General features: G+C 32.1%; 1 protein-coding gene across 1 annotated transcript in view; it reads left to right on the forward strand.

Annotated features, from left to right (window-relative positions):
• Window positions 1-23,685, forward strand: part of mdy (diacylglycerol O-acyltransferase) — a 94,047-nt gene that overhangs the window by 21,016 nt on the left and 49,346 nt on the right. The window contains exon 3 of the mRNA XM_075356507.1: window positions 10,355-10,449. Coding sequence (XP_075212622.1) covers window positions 10,355-10,449 — 95 coding nt within the window. The remainder of the gene's footprint in view (window positions 1-10,354; window positions 10,450-23,685) is intronic.

Here is a 23,685-nt window from a genome sequence, read left to right on the forward strand (position 1 = left end):
AACCAGATAGCCTTTATATCTACGCAGACAGTGGAAAAACAAAAAAATATTGTATATCCACAAGTATTGCAAAATCAACTTCTATGAAACGTGTGCTTTGTTTTGTTTCTCATTTCTCATCCATGCAAACACAATGTGCCACAGCGAAGCATGGCGGGTAGAGCTAGTTATAAAATAAATTAATAAATTTTACTACCGTAATTCATTCAACATCGTAGCAGATCTTAAAACGCAACTATTTTGAAAATACTATAGATTATCCATTTAGAATCGTATATATGATTTTTTTTTGGTCTTGTAGTTACAGTCAAACATACATGTAGGCAAAACATGTGGGTCAAATCAAATGGTAAACAGTAAAGGTCAAAATTAGAAGAAACAATTATGGTTAAAATTAGAAGAATTTTGATTCCTATATATCCTCCTTAGAGATTTATTGATTTTGAAACCAACTTCTCCTTTCTTATTGCGTCAAGGAAGGTTAGTTTCGATAATTTGTTTCGTAAGTTTGAATATAATATATAAATAATAAATAAATTAATTTAATTTATATTTAAGCTTCCAGCTCTTGTATCGAGTGAATTTGCATATGAATGTTATGGATCTTGAGAAAATGTTGAGAATGTGCGATCTTCAAAAGATGCCTAAACCGATCTAAACCGTATTTAATTGGAAAGATTTGCTGACATTTTTTCGCTTTTCCTTGATCAAGTTTCATCATTAAAAAAAAACATTTTTGCATGAAAGGTAATCAATATTGGACACCTAACAGTAGCGTTACGAGACGCCGCCCGCCAGGCCAACCCGCCCGGAGAGCCTAGCTACGGAGGCACACCCTTGAAGAAAATCATTTCGTTCAATCCAGAAATATAAGGCTAAAAGCAGAGCGACACGCATATTTAAATAAGTTTTGTTTTGGTCTATCTAAACTAGCTGGATCCCAAGACGTAAATATTTGAAAAAAGATCGATACTCCGTTTTGTCAACCCCGACTTTCCCGTTTAATTTCTTTGTCCAATAGTTACAAATTTTGTTTTTGCGAACCAATACAAACACTATGCTTTCTTCTGCTTTTCTCTTGTGATGCTTTCATTGCATCACGATGCAGTGGTACTGAGGCACAGGATCAGAATAACTTGGCCTCTGCAACAGTTTAACGCAACTGCTATCTGACGGAGAATGCGTAAACTAAAACTTAATTGTTATCGATTCAATACCGGATGATTCAAAAAAGACTTTACAAACCTTGGCACCGTACCTTTTTATATGATGAGATCAATCGGGACTTTGGGGTGGCCGAGCGATGAGAGCTTTTCTGTCTAGTCGGCCTTCTGTGAACTTTGATATCAGATCAGACATTCACTTTCGGATAGTTGCGGATAAATTCCACATATTAGTGTGAATTTCCTGACCCGCATATTCGACAATTATGGCAATTCACGATTCTATGAACATGAAATGTTACTTCATCGGAAAATAGAATGCGTTGCAGGTAGTTTTTATCAGCAGAAATTAAATCTAAGACGTTCGTTACTAATTGAACTCGTTGTGGCTTATCGTTACGTTTAATTTAGTAGAGTAGCTGCAGTCTATAAGCACAAACTTCAATCGCTTGCGAATAATATCTTGAACAGTGCCTTTTAGGAATATTTGGTTGACGACTAACACTTAAGTAAACGTTTTGGACTTCGTTGGAACGACAGTCGAATTCTTTCTGAATTTTCTGCCATCGTTTTAGGCCCATACGGTGAGTGTCGCCTCAAAACACTTCCGTTTCCAAAAACTGTTCATACCACTTTCGTATGCTTTAACCGCTCGGATATTTTTACTAAGAAACACTGGCAAATAATTTCTTTGTACAACAGTACAAATTCTGTTTCTGCGAACCAGTACAAGCATTATGCTCTCTCTTGTGGTGACGCAGTGGTACTGAGGTAGTAATGGGAAGAATCGTGAACGAGTCGTTCCTTCGTATCGATTCTTTATACTGAACGAAAGAATCGAGAATCGGTTTGCAGGAGAAACCTATTCTTTTTACGATTCTTAACAATGAATTGGATAAGCCAATCTTTAAACCAAATAAACCAAATCTTTCTCGATTACGATTCGATTCGTAGTAATCTTTCTTGTGCATAGCTTGTAGTGGGGGGGATCCTCCTACCATACCAAATTCTAGCTTGCGTTTGTTTTTTTATAGCCACACTTGACGCATAACTTATTACATCACCATCACTAATGTTTATTGACAGTTCGCAATTTTATTACTTTGATTATAAAATATTTTCATTAACTGTGCTATTTAACTTAGTTAATCTTAAACTATTAAATTTTATCGTAAACCCCATAAAACATTTTTTGTTTATCATCAACTACAGCGAAATGAGAGAAAATATTTTTTTTTTCAACTCGTTAAAAGTATAACTTTTTTTCTTGTTAACCTTCGGAAGCACCGTCAGGAATACTTCAGAAGGTGAATAAGGGTGATATGTATGAGTGTAAGGTTGTACAGTCTCAGGTTGACCAGTTCTAACCCACCGGGTTGGTCTAGTGGTGAACGCGTCTTCCCAAATCAGCTGATTTGAAAGTCGAGAGTTCCAGCGTTCAAGTCTTAGTAAAGCCAGCTATTTTTACGCGGACTTGAATACTAGATCGTGGATACCGGTGTTCTTTGGTGGTTGGGTTTCAATTAACCACACATCTCAGGTATGGTCGAACTGAGAATGTACAAGACTACACTTCATTCACACTCATACATATCATCCTCATTCATCCTCTGAAGTATTATCTAAACGGTAGTTACCGGAGGCTAAACAGGAAAAGAAAGAAAGAAAGGTTGACCAGTTCTGAAATGTGTGGTTAGTTGAAACCCAACCACCAAAGTTCACTGGTACCTACGATCTAGTGTTCAAATCCGTATAAAAGTATCTGCCTTTACTAGGACTTGAACCTTAGAACTCTCGACTTCGAAATCAGCTGATTTGCTTAAACTCGTTCACCACTAGACCAACCCGGTTTAAGTATTTATAACTAGAAAATTTATCTTAAACTAATTTCTCTAAAGCTATAAATGTCAAAATGGATAATTTAAAATAATATAGCTTGTACCGTACCTTATTTTTGAGCGAGCCATTGATTCCGTCTTTGTTTTTTTTATCACATCGATGTTACGATTTTATATTTACTTTGATGTTTTTACTAATACGCGCAGTTACTTACACAGACACACACAAACATTTTGTTTTTAAAAATGTTTGGTTCTATTATCCCAAAAAAATAATAAAAATTAATCAAAGTTAATACTTTTCAAATAACTTTATAGTATTTTATATATTTAAATGTAGAAATATAATTTTTTTCTAAATTCTTTGATGCAAGTCTATTTCGCCTTTCTGTTATTAACTATCCCGCTTTTGAAAAAATTCGTTCACAGGGAACAGAGGTTGCAGGAATGCAAAGTCTAGTTTGCATTATTTTGAATAATCTCGGATAAATTAACCGCCTTTCTTTCCATCAAGAGAGAGAATTTTGTGTTCTTGAGATTTGCGGTTCATTTATATATTTATCTAGCTCTAAAATTCCTGCTACTGTTGGGTTTGAATTAGTTAAAATTGGCGTTACGTTTTTAACAAAATCTTTCCGTGCGGTTGAAATGGAAGGTCCAATAATTTCTTGTTCGGTTTGAAACCTATCGCCTTGTTTGATCTAAATACTTCGAACTTTCTGTGAAAGTTTTGTGTAAGTATTTTGGTAAGTTGCTTCATCTTTAAAGCCTTGTTCTTTAAAGCGAGGATCTAATAGCGTGCTTTTAAGCAAAATATTATTATTTTCAACATTCTAATATCTATGTTGCAGTTGGTCTAACATCATGTTACATACTTACTTTAACGATTTCAGAATTTTGAGTAGAAGATTTAATCTTAAGTACGTCCTGTCATCGCTCACGCCAATAAACAGATTTTTGAAATAGTGACAGTTTTTTGAGAACTTATTTCAATAGTTATCTCTTCAAACATTTACAATAATTTGCACATTTCAGCTATAATTGTCCACTCATCAAATGTAATATTATTAAGAATGGGATTCAACAAAGCGATAATCGAAATTAGTGGATCTTTTGTTTCTAATAATCTATTAAACATGTGCAGGAGTGAGTTCCATCGGGTAGGCACTTCCTGTTTTAATTTTATAAATTCATTTGTCGCTGCATGTTTTGCAGTTTGGAGGCAGCACGGAACTTCGTTTAAAAAATTTGACAATTGCCTTCGATTTTACCACAATTGTTTTACTTCAGACACTGCTGTTTGGACAATTAAATTAATTGTATGCGCTAAGCAAGGAATATGACGTAGCTGACAATTGCGAATAGCAGCTTTTAAATTTGCTGCATTGTCACTAACAACTGCTCCTATTTTGTCAATAATAGCCCATTCATTGAATTTACCTTGTAATTCAATGGCAATGTTTTCAGCAGTATGAAGAGATGAACCGCTAACTTGGCTGAAGAAGAGAAAGAGAGCATGCGCATTAGTTTACAGCTTTGGTAGTGGTGGGAAGGAAAAGAATCATTGAATCGGACGAACGATTCTTTTTTACGAATCATTCAATTCAGGAAAGGAGAATTTTTCCTGAAAAAGAATCGTTTATCCCACCACTATACTGAGGTACAGGATCAGAACAACTTGGCCTGTGCAACAGTTTAATGCAGCTGCTATCTGACGGAGATTGCGTAAACTAAAACTCAATTGTTTATCTCTTCAGTACCGGATGATTCAAAAAGGACTTCGCAAATGTAAAAGCATATAAAAACGTATTTAGATAACTTATAGATTCGGTTGAGGTCTCATTTCATAGCAAAACACATCAAGTTTTGACTCGCGTAATTTTTTAGACCGAATCCGGCCACCAGTGTCGTTAAAAATGGATAAATTTACTGGTGCGGAACGTGCTCGCTGTGTGTTTGTCTTGGTTCCACGATTTGCAGTCAGCAACTGGATTTCAACGTAATTTTCGTAGAGAATACGGTAGGGAGCCCCCTAGTAGGTATACAATTTACTCTTGGTGCCAAACTTCGTTGAGACAGGTTCTTTTAAAGATAAAAAATCACCAGGACGCCCACGCGTTCCTGAAACTGATGTGGAACAATTCAGACAAAGCTTTGCACTTAGTCCGAAGAAATCAACTCGTCATGCGTCACGTGAGACTAGCATTCCACTTACGACTGTTTGGCGCGTATTATGTCAACGGTTGTACTTGAAGTCGTACCAACTGACCGTGTTTCAACGCATTGCAGATGAGACAAAGTCGCTTGTCTGCAGTTTTGTTTGGAAATGATGGATAGAGAGTTTCAGACAACGATACATTTTTAGGCGATGTAACTTTTAGTCAACGTTTACATCAGCGGCAAGGTGAACATTCATAACTGCCGAATATGCGGTAGCGAAACCCTCATGAAACTTTGCAGCAGTACCTGATAGCCTTAAGGTCAAGTTTTTTTTTTTGCCCTAAGCAAACAAATTCTGTACGGCCCGTTCTTCTAAGAGGCAACCGTAAATGGTATCGTTTATCTATCTGGACGTGTTTCAAAATTTTCTAATTCCTCATTTAGATGATGACTAAGATCAACGCAATTAGTATTAGCAGGAAAGGGCGCCACTTAATTACCAGCTAGAAGTCCGAGATTTTCTAGATACTCGATTCCAGGTCGTGGATTGGTCGTTAAGGTCCAATCACTGGCCACCTCGTTCCCCAAATTTGACCACGCTAGATTTTTTTCTTGTGAGGTTTCATTAAAGATCGGTTTTATATACCATTTTTGTCTGCTGATCTTGTTCATCTAAGACCGAATTAATGCTGTACTGTAGAGGTAACGCACAACTTGCCGACTACATTCTGAAATGAAATCGACTTCAGGTGGGATGTATGTTGTATTACAAACGTAAGCCATATCGAACCAAAGTGAATGTCGGGTGACAAACTAATCTCCCTCACATTTATGTGTATTTTGGTTGGAACCTTGGGTGATATTAAAAAATAAATATATTATTTCAAAAAGATAAAGCTGAGTTAGAAAAAAAACAACAGGATTAAAAAATAAAACCTTACCGATTTTTTAAATCTCGACTATTTGAACTCTACGCCAAATTAAAAATGCTGGTAAATACCAGCAACTTAAATATCTTGCATTTAAGTTTATGCGGCGCATAAAAATGTATTAATTTTTAACTGAAAAAAAGATTCGTTCTTTATTTAATTTAAAAAATTTTAGTTTCAGTTTTTTATTTAAAAAGTAGAGGATTGCTTGTTTTTGATTTATTTTAAATAATTTGAGACTGTAAATTGACTGTGTGAAAAGAAACGTTTGTAAGAAACTGAAAGGCGAGAAACTCTTATTCCGAATAAAAATAAGAAATACAGAAAAATAACGCAAAGTGACCGGTTACCAAGCTTGGAGCTGAGCCTCTTTATTAGGTTTGCAGGAAAAGTAATTATTTTTTACCTGAGTTTGTATGTTTGTGAAAGTTACCAGGAAAGAATGCTTTCCTAATTTATGTTAAATCTTAATTTTTTTTTAAGAGATATGTAGAATATGGAAAAGAGATGTGAAATTAAATTTTATTGATAAAAAGTAAAGCGATTGGGGAATAAAGTAACAGTCGTTGACTTTTTGTCGATTTATTAAGCGTCAAACTGATAAGCAAAGATGTACGCGAATAGTGCAGACTATAGATTTCGGTAACGCTTCTTTCTGTATGTGTGTGCAAACACGCGCAGGTAAATAATACTACAGCACTTCTATGCATTTTTATTATAGAATGTAGTATGGAATTGCTTTACAGATTACTTATTGTCTTTTGAAAACGTCTACGTAAAATAATCGGTCGATGAGGTCAATACACTTTGTTTAATATCAGAATATTGTTTATTCTCTGATGGATTCTAAATACAATAGCTTTGCCTAAAAATATGAATAACATTTCTCTTATTATGGTATTTTACATGTAGAGAGTTAGCCATTTCAAGAAAAAAATTGCTGTGATAGAAATCGGTATACAACTGTGCTAAGTAAGTAACAAGCGTGCAGCTTATCTCTTGATAAGGAATCTGTTAGTTTTTTATTTTAAATTATAAAATTATTTTAAACAGTACCTCTTATGAAAAAAGCCTTATTTTTCTCGGTTTTTTGATGCAGAGATTTACAAATTTTGTAGATTTAAGGGTTTTTTAAGGTTTACCAAATTTTTTTTATGAAATTTTACCAAAGTATGCTTGCTATTTTGATCAAATTTTGCTTATCAAGATAAACATTTTTCCAGAACTTGACTATGGACCCACTTAAAAAAAACTCAATTTTAGTATTGAAAAATTCCGGAAGGATTGTGTGTATGTCTCCAGATTGGATGGAGCGGTTTGGGTGGCACGGGAGGCAAGAAGTCCCACGTCTCAAAATCTTATTTAAGGGGTCAGTAAATTTTTTCACAATATAATATACTGCAGGGTAGCTTAAGATAGTTTCTTAGAGTGTTTGGTTTTATTTAAATCTCACACAGAGGTAGGAACAAAAATCTCCCTTTTTTCTTTTTTATCATTTCTGAATCTAAAAGTTACATTCTTCAACTAATTAGACGATTCCATTACATTGGCATATTACTTTAATTTTGTATTCGGACGATTTAATGAAGGGGTGGATGATAATAAGCCTGATTTTTAAACTGATGTTTTTATTGTTGAATTAACAATATGTTATGAAATATTTTTGATGACACTAATATAGTCATATAAACCGTTTAATTTTGGTTAGATTTAATCAAGAGGATGGGTTGATACTATTACCGTGGATCTCATATCTCAACATTTTACAGTGTTGAATAATTATATTATGCAGAGTGTCCTATACGTTTCCTTGCGTAGAAAGAATAAACATTTTTTTTAAGGCCATGGTGCAGTGGCCTCCAGCTTTCCTAGCTAACTCTAGCTTCCTCAGAGTTGGAGTTCTGTTTGCAATAGCGTTGGTGACACGTTTCTTGATGATTTATGTTTTGCACCTTTTCCTGATACACCATGGCCTTTATAAAAAAATGTTTATTTTTCCTCGTATAGAGAGTTTATACGATTACATATTTTTCAGCAATGGAAAACGCGCATCAAAATATGTTTTCAAAACATTGGTAGTTATGTAGCGAGCATATTATATAAATAAAAATGTTTATTTTTCATGCATGGAAACTTATGGGACCCCGTATAAGTAAATCAAACATTTTATAAGAGGCTTATGCACTTGTAGTTTGTATTGTATCCCATCGGATTCTAAATTAAAAAAGCGAGAATTTTTTTCCGTATATCGTAAAAATTTCTCTTATTTATTGGCTAATTTTAGATTTACAGCCACAAAGCCCAGATTTTAAACTTATAGAGAATTTATGATCATATTACAAAGAAAAGCTAACACTTATGAAGTCACTTATATCGAATACATTATTTGTAAGAAAATCAGCGAGCAATGGGTTACCATAATAAGAATACGTAATAAAATTAGTTAAAGGTATGCCGAAGCGAATCCAAGATGTTATTAAAAGAAAGGGCCTATTAAATTATTTTCCCAGACTAGTACTGAGAGCAAACCCTTCTTCAGCCGGTTTTTCCACCTCAGTTTTTACAAAAAATAATGTTAATCGTATTTTTTAATTGTGTTAGTAATAATTATAGTATTATAATAAATTTACTTAATTTTCCGTTTATTATTCTGTTTATTTATCATCCTGTTTGTAATTTTTTACTGTGTTATTGTTTACTTTTGATAAACACAGTTAAATAAATAAATATGTATATATATATATTTTGCACATGAATACATATAATTAATTATATATATATATATATATATATATATATATATATATATATATAATTATATATATATATATATATATATATATGTAGCACATTAGTGTAGTACAAGGTCATCATAAAAGAATGGTAGGTATTTAGGCATGAATTAAATGAAAACAAAAAATACTTACATTTATATTATTTTATTTGTCAAATTCAACATCTGAAATAGTTTAATAATTCATAATTAATATATTTCAATATGGCGCCCTTCGTCGTTCGGCAAATGCTCAATCGATATTCAGTTTATGTCCGCACATAATGTATCATCTATTATGGTTATAATCGCTTCCATAATCTTTTACTTTAAATGATTCAGATCGTGTAATTTTTCCGAGTATTTGTAATTTTTGTTTTTTAATTTGTTTTTTCCGAGTATTGTAATTTTTTCGAGTTTTTTTATATATCTCACGAAAAAATCGCAAGGAGGTATGCCTGAACTTCATGGAGGCCAGAGTGTAGGGCCTTCTCGATCTGTTCATCTTCCTGAACATTTTTCATACAAAGTCTGGCTAAAGGATTCATTAAAGTATCGGGGAGCACAGTCTTGTTGGAAATTTATTTGATGTACATTTTTGAGTTCATCCGGTTCAGGAAAGCAGCTACTCATTTAACAGTCAACATAAACATTTCTGTTAATAATATTTGCAGCAAAGAAAAAGGGCCTGATGAGGCGATTTTTTTTTTTTTAACCATAGCAAATATTTTCATGTGCTTTCTCTAAAAATTACTTGTCGGTTTTTGTATCCCTAGATTCATTATTTGTGTCTATTAATAGATCCGATGTGAAAAAATGTGATATGGCATCCCATTTACTTTTTTACTGAGCCGAATATATTCTTTTTTATTACAGCATATGAAATCCACCGTATGCGATTTATGCCCAAGGGACTTCTTTATGCTGTTTACTACAGGGTTGACATCATCATTACTCTGTGAAAAAACCTTTCTTGTCTTTTCACCTATAAGAAAGACCGGGATGGATAATTCAAAATGACAGATTAATAATATACCCTTTCTGTTATTCATTTGTTATTTTACATTACAGCCATGGCTACAAAATATATGTACAATTTTTTTCTTTTTTTACATATAATAAATTTGAATGTACAATTTTTTTTTACATATAATGAATTTGAATATATTAATAGTTAGAAATTGTCTGCAAGAATTTACGTATCAATACATTAAATTCATGTTCAGATTGCTTTATCTGTTAAAAAGACTATTAGAGAAGGAAATGACATGACTATCAAACAAAAATATTGAAACTTATATAACAATAATTGTTTGGTCAGATCTTTTTAATTAAATAATAGTACTGAAAATGTCTGTATCAGTTAAAAAGAACATGCTGTGTCTTAGAGTAAAAAGTTGGCATCAACAGTGATGATTAAGGAGATAATGTATATTTAATAAAATATTCAATGACAGATAATGTATTAGTGTTGTGGTGTATGTTATTTAGATATGGTATTCGTGTTGATCCTGAGCAATGGCTGATCGTTCTTACCGGTAGATTAGAAGGTGGCCCCGAGCATCCATCAATTATTCTTGTTGCATGTAAGTACCATATATTTATATTTTTATTCCTTTACTTATGCGAGTTATTTTTACATTTACTATTTAAGTAATTTTTTTACCATTATTTAGTTTGCAATCTATACTTTTTTTTTTGGAGTCATTTGAATGGTATGTACTTACTGTTATGTTTTTTATATTCCAATCTTTGTTTCTCTAAATAGTTTTACCCTTTACAATCCCTCTGTAACCAAATTAAATAAACCCAACTTTGTATGATCCACTGACCTAATTCATCTGTTTATAAACATTCTGTTAGAGATTTTCTTTAAATAAATAAATTTTTATTCTGATCGGTACATAATACAATATATATATATATCACATCATGAATAAATAGATACTCTACTCCATGGATAAAAAAAGGAACTGCCCAAGCATTTACTTAGATGGATCAACAGAAACTGTGATAAAATCTTGAACAGAGCAGCATCATAGAATACAAAATTAATTATAAAATGTAAAAATAGATATAATTAAAGTCAATATTAAAGCTAGGCATTTTTCATTCACTGCAGAATTCAGTTCTCATCAAGAGAAAAGTTTTCTTATTAAGCATCAGCTTATAGTTGCTGAAATGACTGAACAAATAAATCCTTTAATTTTCTATATTATGTTAAAGGTTTCTCATCTTTGAGTTTCTTGCAAATGCTTTTTATCATTCACATAACTCTCTTTGTAAGCTTATCAAAATTTAAAGTAAAATAAAAAAATAAACTTAAAAAACAGCATACAGTTGCATAACTTCTGCAAAAGTTATGCAACTCTAGCTACTAAAGGTTTGCCCTTGGCAGACTACATCCTATTTATAAGGAAAATTATGAATAAATCCGTAGTTTTAGTAATTTTGTGCATATACATCAGCATACTTTCAACTACTTCATTTTTATTCTTATCTATAAAATTCCATTGTTTGATAATTTTCTTAAAGAATTAATTCATGTCAGTGGCACCACACTAGCAGTAACTTTTTTAATGGGATCACAAATAATGGTCAACATGATTTTTGTTTTACAAGTACCATTAGGGGTACGTAATGCAGTTTTTTATCCTGTTTTCAAATGTATTTGGAATTTCTTCATCACCCACAGTTTTTTTGTTATTTTAATTTTTTTTTAATGTTTTAAAATGTTTTTTCACCCATTTGTCCATTGTCAAGTAAAAGCCCCTAGAGCATTGTAAATATGATGGAACCAAATGAGCTAACTCAAAGGGTAACGTTGCTACTGTTGTGCAGGTTCAGATGTGTATAGACATGTACAAATATGATTTAGTGTAGCACCCATTCATCAGAACGACGCCAGTTGTGAGGTAGTAGTGAACCAGTAAACATGTCATTGTGAGTGCTTTGTGTGTCCGAATTATTGTGTTTTACATATTTACAGCTTTATTTCTTTTAATTAGTCATTAGTTACAAAATGCCTGGAGTTTGTTTAAATCATCCTAACAATTTTTGTTATGTGTGTGGTGAAGTGATGCTCAAGTCCCAAAGCTGAAACCTTACTCCATTAGTAAAAACGTTTTATGTACTTTATTTTGGGTGTAAAGTTGGGGACCAAACAAGGGCCCTGGGCCCCACATATCTGTTGTTTATTATGTTCTAGGCTTCTCACTGCATGAAAAAATGGCACACGCCACAAGCCATTTGCTACCCCTGTGATTTGGAGGGAATCCAAAGATCACTGTTCTGACTGTTATTTCTGCTTAACAAACATTAAAGGGATTATGTCAAAATTAAAACACAGTGGTGTACCCTAACTTGCAATCTGCAATGAGACCAGTTCCACACTGAGAAAGATTGTCTATACCAAAGCCCCCAGAACATGTGACATTAGATGAAGAGAGCTCAGAGTTTGATGGAAGTAAGCAAGAAAAGTAACAGATTTTGGTGATACAACTCTTGAACAAAGCAGTTTATCTGAGCCTCATTTACTGACTCAAGAAAATCTTAATGATCCCATATCAGATTTAAAGTTATCCAAAAAACAGTCTAAAATGCTTACTTCCCAGGTAAAAGGATGGAATCGTCTTCAAAAGAATACAAAGATATGTATTTATTGTAATTGTCATTATGAATTTAAAGACTATTCTGAAGAAAATGGCTTAGTGTTTTGTAATGACATTTCTTCTCTTATGGAGACACTTTGTAATGAACATAACCCAACAGAATAGTACTTGTTCATCGATTTCTCTAAAGCTAGTTTAAAAGCTGTGCTTCTGCATAGTGGCAATAAATTCCTATCAGCACCTATGGCTCACCCTGCTAGTATGAAAGAAATATATGAAAACTTTAAATTTATATTGGAAAAGCTTCAATATGCAGTATATGAATGGAATATTTGTGGTAATTTGAAGGTAATTGCACTTATTCTTGGTCTGCAGCTTGGTTACACAAAGTACTGTTGTTTTTGTGTAAATGGGATAATACAGATAGAAAAAACCATTTCATTCGAAAAGAATGGCCTAAACGCGAATCACTCATTCCTGAACAGAAAAATGTGAAACATGACCCATTGTGTAATCCTAAAAATGAATATCTACCTCCGTTACATATCAAACTAGGATTAATGAAGAATTTCATTAAGGCCATGGATAATACTTCTGGTTTCATGTACTTAAAACAGAAGTATCCTAAAATTAGTGATGCAAAAATTAAAGAAGGAATATTTGTGGTCCACAAATACAGTCACTAAAATGAAAAGTTTGAGGAACTAATCCACTGGAGAAAACAGCTTGGCAAGCATACAAAAGTGTTACTCTGAGTTTTTTGGGAAATTTAAAGGTGGAAAATTACCGTGATATTGTCAACAAATTTATTATAACATCTTATAAAAATTTGGGTTATAATATGTCCTTAAAAATACACTTCCTGTACTTGCACATAGATTTCTTCCCGGAAAATCTTTACGTAGTGAGCAATGAGCACGGAGAACACTTTCATCAGGAGATTTCAGCTATGGAAAAGATATATCAAGGCAAATGGAATCCTAATATGCTGGCTGATTATTGTTGGACCATCAAGAGGGATGCTTCACAGGCGAAATATAGGAGAAAATCATCATTTCTTACTTTATAGGTGAGTAAAATGTTTGAATATTGTGTAATTAAGAATGCAGAAAGTATTAAAATGTTTGAAATTATAAATGCTTGTCTCTTGGAAACTTTGCGTGATGGGGAAAAACCATTATCATATTTGAATTCAGGAGAAAAAATACTATCACAATCATCATATTTTTCTTCCTGAGACAAAAAAAAACTATTTTTTGTTTCTCAGTGTAATCAGAAGTCAAGGTTTCAAAAAATTCAGGGTTAACCCAATCTGAAAATATTAAGTAAAACAATAACTGATGAAAAAAGGTAAACAAATTAGGGTTACTATTATCCCCTTCCCTGCGTGAAATTGCCCGTTTATATAATAACCAAAGTTTAATGGAATTTTCTAATCGGTACAAGATTGTGATTTGAGCTCAGAAACTACAAAAAATAAAACGTTTTTTGCTTTTGGATGTTTGAATAAGACCAAACGCCATCAGAAAATATATTTGGTAACCAAGAGGAGTTGAATTATGTGAAAACGTTTACCTACCCTTGAGTAAATTTTGAGTACAGGACCATTAGCTCTGTAAGATAGGGCGTAAATGCTTACATACATAAATCATTGTCAAGTTTCATCTAAATTGGTCCATTCACTTCCAAAAAAACATGCCAATATGTGCAATCCAACCTTCCATAGTTTTTAAGCTAAAATTGTGTTTTTGGGAAAGAGAGAGTCATAAAATATCATCATCTGCAAACCAGATATGCAAAATTTTACCCAATTAGTACTTTTTCTCTCATATAGTGTAACATACAGGGTAAGTAAAAAATCAGTTTTGAAATATTTGACTGGACCAAATTTTAACATGTCAGCAAACCTAAAATGCTTAAGTACAAACAAATATAATAACAAATGCACTGAGTTGCCCCTGTACAAAATATATTTGTATATACTTTCATACAAGTATAAACAAACAAAATACAAACCGTAAAAAAATAATTAGTACTTATACAATGATTTTTGAAAAAATAACTCGCAATATAAAAAAATCTAAATGTAGTGTTCCCTTCAGTTTTCATCCCTTACTGTTATGGCCAAAAATATTGCACAATTGAAGGTTGTATTATTGTCAATATTTGCACAGTTGGCTGTTGCATATTTTGTGTATAATATTTATTATTTTTTTTCCCGACATGTGATAGATATCTGTGCCTAGCTGTGAACATCAATATTAAATGTAATTTAAAAATTTTGGCATAACATTTGTCATTAGAACTCAGTATATTTTCATTTGAAATATATCACATCTTGGGGCGTCTTCAAAAATCAGAACAATTTTTCAAGAGAGAAAAGTGGGCTGTCCGATTGATTTTTTGGCACCCATAAATACATAAAAATTTTAACTTATCTACATTTTTATGTTTATATTTATGATTCTGCAATATTTCCTGCAAGAAAAGTCATTTATTTTAATTTAAAAAAAAAACAAAAAAAAAACAGTATTCTTGTCATTCACATAACAAACTCTTGTCATATAATGCAGTGCAATACTTTGGTCTGTGACAAAGTAATCTGTTAAAGTCTTTAATAAATGACTGAAATCACACAAATTTATTTAAAGTAATGTAAAAAATTTCTTTTATATGATATTAATGTGTAATGAAACATAAAAGATTTTTTTTTATAAAATATTAGAGATTCTTTTAAAAATATGTTATATAAAATAACAAGATTGTTATTTTGTTTTACTTATTTTTTTATTTTTTAATTTCCTTTACTATTATTGGATATTCTCTACATAATTATGCACTCTTCATACGCACTTTAATCACTTACATTTTATATTTAATATATAAATATATATATATATATATATATATATAATTAGTTGTTTTTGTGATGCCGGTCTTATCAAAATGTTATCCATAATAATTCCCTTTGATCTGTCTGGGCAAATGCTAAGATAGTTTTTTTTCTATTTGTAGCATTCTTACCCATCCCTGAAATGATCAATATATTGTATAATTATGTGTTGATCAGAATCAAAATATTTATTTTAATTATTATACGTGGTGTAAACTTCATCATTGGTACTAAGTAATGGTGAATTTATTACTTAATGACATAGGCAGGCACGATATATTTTTTGATTTTTTACCAATTTGTTGACTTTGATATGAGTGTTTATTTCCCAGTTGGTTCATATTTTTGTGGCTTATAACCTGATCTGTCTTATAAATACATGTGTGACCTTCTTTTATTGATAACCTCTGTTTTGTTTTGTTGATAAATTCAATTGTTCTGTTAACTTTTTATTATTATTGAGTATGTGTATGTGTGCGCGTGCGCACGTGCGCGACTGTGCTACATTCAAACATAACGATCATATTTGAATGCTATTAAATTAATAGAAACAGTGATTATTCATTTTTAATTAATAAACCATGGTGATAAATAATTTCCAGTATTATTTACTCATGTGGAACATTTTTTTATTAGGGCAATGTCCCTTTTTTAGTGTTTTTAATGTATTTTATTTATGTTTAAATCGATTATCCTTTTACTAGTTTTTTCATTGTGTTTAAGGAGATTTTGTCTATTACCGATTACTACTTCTAACCATGGAGGGAATCCTCGTTTAGAATTCCACAAAAAAGAAATGTTTCATATAATAATTGTACAATATTCAATTGTCTTTATCTTGTCAGATGAAATTTTTTTACTAAAATATGTTTTAGAAAGTCAGTTACAAAATTAATTGTTGAAAGTTGGGAAGGAACTTCAATTTTATGATATAATTAAAAGTTATGAAAGTAATGTATAATATTATATTTTATTTAATTTTATAACCTGAAATAAACCCTCGGGAAGTAAATTATTAAAAACATTTACCTTAAAGAAAGATTGAGATGCTGGGTATTATAAACGAAAAAAATTTACAAGGGAAGTTTTTTCAAATTTATTATTTCTGTTGAATTTATTGGTTAAAATTTATTCTAGGTATTAGTTACAAAAAGGAATATGAATAGTTTTTCTGTTTTATTTTTAATTCTTCTTTTTATTTTGTTAAATTAATAATTTTTTTATTTTGATTAGTAAATTATTTAGATCACATCAGAAACTGGTAGATACAATACTACACAGGTAACAATCGGAACTGTCCCAACATTTGCCTGGATGGATCAAGGGAAACCTAAAACTTTGAGTAATATCAAAATAATTAAATTTTTTTCTAAATAAAAATTGCACATTGAATATTTAAAATATAGACTATGAAGATATTAAATACAAAAAATAACATTAAAATGAATCGCAATTCAGAAGGTGTTAGGTTCATGTTGAACGAGATGCAGAAAATTCAAGGTTTTTTGAAAAATTTGTAATTGGTATTAATTAAAAATTCATTGATAAGAGTAATATTGTTTTATTCGTAATTTTATTTAAAATGGATACAGAAGCATGACAAGGTCCTTCTTGTAAGTCGAAATATTGTGTTGAGTAATATGAGAACAATTCTGTTGTTAGGTAATGTTATTTTATATTATTGTAAATGACCACGCTTTTTAGCAAAGATTGCATATTCAGTTAAATAAATAATAACTGAATGTTTAAATGTCAAAAATGTATTTTTCTTGAATAGGGGGTAAATATTTCAAGTGAAGACATATCGTTAAAATTTTAATATGATGTTCGATTGAAATAAGTTCATACAGCAATTAATTAGTTTTAATAGACTTAGATTTTTGGTTTGTTCATTCTTAATACCATACAAACAGTAAAACAGATATATGGATGAATTGAAATAATTTTGCAACAGTTTTTTATAAATCTTAAAGTTAACATGAAAATAGAATCTATTCTTTATAACTTATTAGGCAAAAATCAAATTTATTATATGTAGGCATATATTTTATGAAATGTATGTATCTATGTGCATGTAGCACATAAATTGTGCTCTCTAGGAAAATTACTTTTAATGTACTTTGTACAAAAATTGTAAAATATAATTTTCAATTGAAAAGCTGATAATTCAAGAACAGATTACCCGATTCTATTGAATGAAGTGCTGAAGTTAGATTCAATACATTTTTAAAATTTCTCACGCTAGTATTTAACAACTATGTTTTACAGAAAGTGATTCACAGTCAGCGTTCAAAAAATATTACTGCACGAAAAACTACGCCAACAGCGTGTTCTCTGTACAAATCGTTCACTTTAGAATTTATAAATTAATTAGATTTTTATGACTGTTACCATATTTAAAATTCATTAAAATCAGTTATAAAAGAACCATTCAGATCTGCCCAGCGGTACCGGTTTTTTAAGCTAAATCGCCGCATGCACACACGTGCGTGTTTACGTGGTGTGATCAAAAGTCGTGGTGATCAAAATAATACGTGGTGCGACCTTTTGATCACACCACGTATTATTTACACATGACCACACCACCTATTTTTTATTACGGTAACCAGTTGTAGTGCGGGAAGAAACTGTCGTGGAATGTGAGCTTGACTTCTATTGGTTTCGAATTAACTATTTGCTGCCATTTTAACCAGTTGCTACTTAGTAACCGTGAATGTAAAACATCTGATTAGTGCTTGTGTTTCGTTGCCGTTCAGTTTCTAACAAACATGGTTACATACAAGTCACCAAGTTTCAAAAGAGTCAAAAAGGGAAATTCAATCAGCTTTTGGTGAACAAACTGCGGGTGTTAAACAAATTAAAGAGTGTTATTACCGTTTTCCAAGTTGTTCACGATGTCGTTTGTTCAAGATATTGTTTCCAAGAACGCCCATTGAAAATGACGAACGCTCTGGCAATCTTCAACCAGCAAAAAATACCGAAAAAAATCAAGCGAGTTCGTCAGATGGAGATGAATGATCGTCGAATAACAATCAGAAAGATTGAAAATAAAGTAGGGATTTCATTTGTCTCAGTGTAATAGATTTTAGCTAGATCCTGGAATGCGGTGCTTAACAGCAAAATCTGTCTCAAAATTTCTAATTCATGAATAAAAAGAAAACGTACTTAACGTTGTGCAAGACTTGCTGGAATATGCTAATAGTGATCCTGATTTTATGAAAAAAATAATAACTGGAAATGAAACATCGGTTCTGCAGCTATGATCTTGAGACAAAGGCACAGTCTTCCCATTGGAAACCTACCTGAAACGTTTTTTGTGGTGAAAGAAAGCAAAACAATCATGAAGCAACATGAAGGTCGTGCTGATGGTCCTTTTTTGATTATTAGGCCACAGTTCATCAAGAATAAACGCCTCAAGGACAAACTTATCAATAACGAGTACCACATTACTGGTCTTCATCATATAAGAGATAATGTTTGTCGCAAGAGACCACAGCTTTGAGAAAATGGTGATTAGAAAATTCATCAGGATAATGCTCTTGATGAATCCTAGTACATTACAACATATCCAAAGATTTTTGGCAAAACATGGAATCAAACAACTTCAGCAGGCGCCTTACTCACCAGACAAGTCTCCCTGGAATTTTTGGCTTTTTCTTAAGCATAAAGGAAAGAAATTTGAAAACAAAGAAGATATAAAAAGAAAGTGACAAGAGGAGTTATTTGGCTCACAAAAAATGACTAGAAATGCTTCCAACAAATTTATGAAAAAAAAACGAGGTGCTACCCAAAAGTTCGGGGAATTTGAATTTCGCGCGCGAACCATTGCTGGTACGACTTGCTGTCGCTAGATGTGGCTAACAGTACTCTTTGTGAATCAGTGTTCCAACAGCTGTGACGGTGAGAGGCTGCATTGTTGACTTTCGTGCGGTTGTGTAACGTTGTGCTTTACTGCTTCGGCGAAGTTCTAAATGGCAGATTTTAAAGAGCAAAGAACCTGCATCAAATTTTGCTCATGCTTAAAAAAACCGGTGCAGGAACCCATCGCATGCTTGTGGAAGCATTTGGTGACAATGCTATGAGTAAAAGTAAAACTTTTTGTGGTATAAACGATTCAAAGATGGACGAACGACAGTCGATGACGATAAGCGTTCAGGAAAACCATCAACTAGCGCAACACCGGACAACATCGCGAAAGTGCGGGAGGCTATTGTTGCAGATCGTAGACAAACAATCCATAATGTTAGTGCAATCGTACAAATGTCATATGGGTTCGTGCAACGCATCTTGTCTGACAATTTGAACATGAGACGCATTGCTGCAAAATTCGTACCGAGACTGTTGAACAGCGACCAGAAACAAAATCGCGTAGCTGTCTGTATTGAATTGAAAAATTTAGCCAGAGATGATCCTAACTTCATCTCCAGCACCATAACCGGTGATGAGACATGGGTGTACGGGTATGACCCTGAAAGTAAGCAGCAGTCGTCGCAATGGCAGTCGCATGTTTACCGCGGCCAAAAAAAGCACGCCAAGTTCGCAACAACGTGAAGTCCATGATGATTGTTTTTTTCGACATCAAAGGCATTATCCATAAGGAATTTGTTCCTCTTGGTCAAACTGTCAATGGGATGTTCTTTGTAAAATTTTGAAGCGGTTACGTGAAAGCATTAGGCGCAAAAGTTCAGATCTGTGAGGTAACAACAGCTGGGTTATGCACCATGACAACGTGCCCGCCCACACATCGGTAGCTGTTCGGAATTTCTTGGTTTCCAAAATGACGATAGTGATTCCCCACCCACTCTATTCGCCTGACTGTGCCCCGTACGACTTTTTTCTCTTTCCGAAAATAAAATTTTATTGAAAGGCTGTCGTTTTAACACAATTAAGGAGATTCAGGAAGAAACGCAGAACATGCTTCTAACACTTACACCTGCAGACTTACAGGGATGCTTGGAATCATGGGAAAAACGCTGGGATCATTGTATTCATGCCCAAGGGGATTACTTTGAAGGTGACAGTGGAAATTATAAGTTATGGTAAGCTATTTTATTTTTATGGTAAAATTCCCCGAACTTTTGGGTAGCACCTTGTATGTTACATCTGAAGGTTAAACTGATTCAGTAGTACCTCCACCAATGTTCACCCTCTAGTTTTATTGCCTACTTTCATTCATTCTTCATCTTTCTTTAGTTCTCAGTTCAGTTTGCTTTGGTGCACCTAATGACTACTTCAGTGTTACATTACATTTGTGTATATATTCTTGTTTTGTGATTTATAATTTTTGCTGTGAGTGCAAGCTCCAGCAAGAAATGTGGAAGCATTTCTTGTGTCGTTCTGAACTAGGTTCAAGGTTTCACCATGAAGGGTAGCAAGTTAAACTAAATATGTTAACTATTTTTGTTTTACCCAAGGTCAGATACTTTTTGATCATACCTCTTTTGATTTATAAAGAAGTTTATTTTGTAGTAATCTTTGTTATTGCTTCTTAATAAGTCTTCTATTTATGTGTAAATATGGTTGTTTTAAAATAAGTTGGCCATAATTATTTTAACTCTTAATTATACATAACCAATTAGCTGTGGTATATATTTGTATTTAGTTTAATTAAATATTAATTATGAGTTTCAGGATTGTTGTATTTTCTATTAATTAAGCGGTGATTGGTTTTGTTTTAGAATAATGTTGCAATATTCTGTTACCATATTATTATTATCATTATTACTATTAAATACATGAAATTGATGTAATATTCGATAGGAAATGTTGTTACCAAAGGTATTGCATAAAATACTTTTTTGTAATTTGTTTATTTAAATAACATATTTTATAATTGTTGAATAGTAAATTAATTGTAAATGTTTCTTTGTAACCATTTATTTTACTTTAAATTGCGATTAGAAGTCTGCATCAAATTAAAAAAACAAAAAACAACACTCAAAAAGCTGATGTTGAAATGCTTACTTTAGTCTAGCTTTCTTAAATCAGATATTTCTGAAGCTGCCTTGAAGAAACACAAAATAAAATAAAACTGCCACTCAATAAAAATAAGAAAAGAAATACAGATTAATGACTACGTAAAAGAAATTGAAACCTCATGAGCATGAGGTTAGGAATGTATCCTAAGTTTTTTAATTAATTTTTTTAAATTTCTGAATAACTACAGTGTTTATTTTAAGAGTGCCACCATTTGAATCGTCACCAAAGTTACATCTTGATGCTTTGTCTTTAGTGTTGTATGCATGCTACTACAGTTCATTTATTGGGAATTTTCGTTGCATAAAATTGGCAGAAGTGATTCGCTAGTACCTCCACCACTGTTTTGAAATGAAGCAGAAATTCTTATGGAAACACGCGGTTAATGCAGTATCAGTGTATTCTACATCAAGAACAGTTGATTGCGAAAAATATTTCTTTTAACGAATTAATGAAAGACATTATAAACATTGTCATTTTGATTCAATCTCAAGGATTGAGATCGCAATTTAAATTTTTCCTTAGTGATATGGATGCAGAATACAGAGATATACTCTACTACTCAGAACTTCATTGGCTCAGTACAGGAAAATTTCTTAAAAGATTGTTTGATCACAAAGATATTTCTTAGTACATGAACAATAAAGGCAAAATGTTTCATCAGTCAATAATCCTGAGGGGATGGTTGATTTTGGTTTTCTCTTTGACATTTCCATGGTCTTCAATGATTTGAACTTGCGTCTTCAAGGCAGAAACAATTTGGTCCATACCTATTTGACCAAATAAAAGCATTTGAAACAAAGCCATGTTTACGGGAACTTCAGAAAAAATAAAAATGACGTTTCACACTTCCCTACAGTGACGCTCTGTGAAATTACCAACAAAGTGAAATGTGTGGATGCTATTGTTTCTTTGAAGTTTGAATTTAGTAATTGGTTCCAAGATTTTAAATTAAGTAAACATTTGTTCCTGATCTTTTCTACACCATTTAGTGTTGCAAGTTGAGAAAGCTCCCACCAATATGTAAATGGAACTAATTGAATTGCAATGCAATATGGATTTGCAAGAGAAGTTTAGAAATACTGGACTGTTGAATTTTTATTCGCAGTATGTCACTGAAGACAAATGCCCAGTAATTTGAAACCATGCTTTGTTTGTAGTTTCACTTCTTGGTACCTCATACGCCTGTGAGAACAGTTTTTTTTTAAATGAAGTATGCAAAATTAAAAGTGAGAAATTGTTTGGCTGATATACATTTAGCAAACACCCTTAGAATCTCTTCTTTCATCATCAAAGCTGATATTGAGAAATTAGCGAATAGAAAATAGTGTCAAGTTTCTCACTAAACTCATAAAAACTTTCAACAGTAATTGTATAAACTTAATTTAACTTTTAAAAGTTAATTAAACCATTTTGTTTAGTTTATGAATTTTAATTACTTGTAATTTGTATGAATATTGAAATAAATTTACGTAATATTTGATAATTGCTGTTAAGTCGGTTTCCTTAAAAAATTCAATCAAAACCAAACATAAAACATATTACATATAACTTTCAATGTGGCAAACCCATAGCACACTTATACACATACACAAAAACACACGTTTACTTGCACTTAGTGGTATATTACCATGTTCGGCCATTATTTACATAAATCATTTGCTGTGCAGCCTGCAATCCTCACCAAGTTGTCATGTGGCCCTTTATTTCATACAGGTTGCAGACCACGCTATAGCTATAGTTATATAAGAAAAATTGTCATGTTAATTGGACCAAATTTTGCACTTGGGGTGTTCTTTAGATCTTGACCTTTCATAATTTCCTCTAACCAAAAACACAATTTTTCATAAAAATAAAAGGTTATATTCATTTGGATGCTTTTTATTTGGTATCTCCAGACTGGATGGAATAAATTAGAATGAAATTTGGCAGGTTGAGTTTTTGGGGTATGAATGCAGAGATTTTGATTATAATCAGACCTCAGGGTAGGGAGATATGAACTTTAATGGGTATTGTATCTCAAAACTTTATTCAAAGGGTAGGTAATTTTTTTTACATAATTTAATGCTACTTAGGTAGCTAAAATACTTTCTTTGTGTTTGATCTTATTCAGATCTCTCATAAAGGGGAGAGGGACAGAAAAATACTTTTTTGCTGTACTCAAGTCACATTTCTGTACTAATTAGATTATTCCGTTAATATGTCACGTAAGCATGACATGAATATCTACAAAATTTTTAAAGCCAAGGAATTATTAATAATTTTCCTCCAGTATAGTTGTTTGAGCATGAAGTCCTTGATCGTCCTAAAATAACCATACAATACTTCTTGGCATTTTTTTT

This window comes from Lycorma delicatula, chromosome 2, assembly GCF_047948215.1.
Source record: "Lycorma delicatula isolate Av1 chromosome 2, ASM4794821v1, whole genome shotgun sequence".
NCBI lineage: Eukaryota > Metazoa > Arthropoda > Insecta > Hemiptera > Fulgoridae > Lycorma > Lycorma delicatula.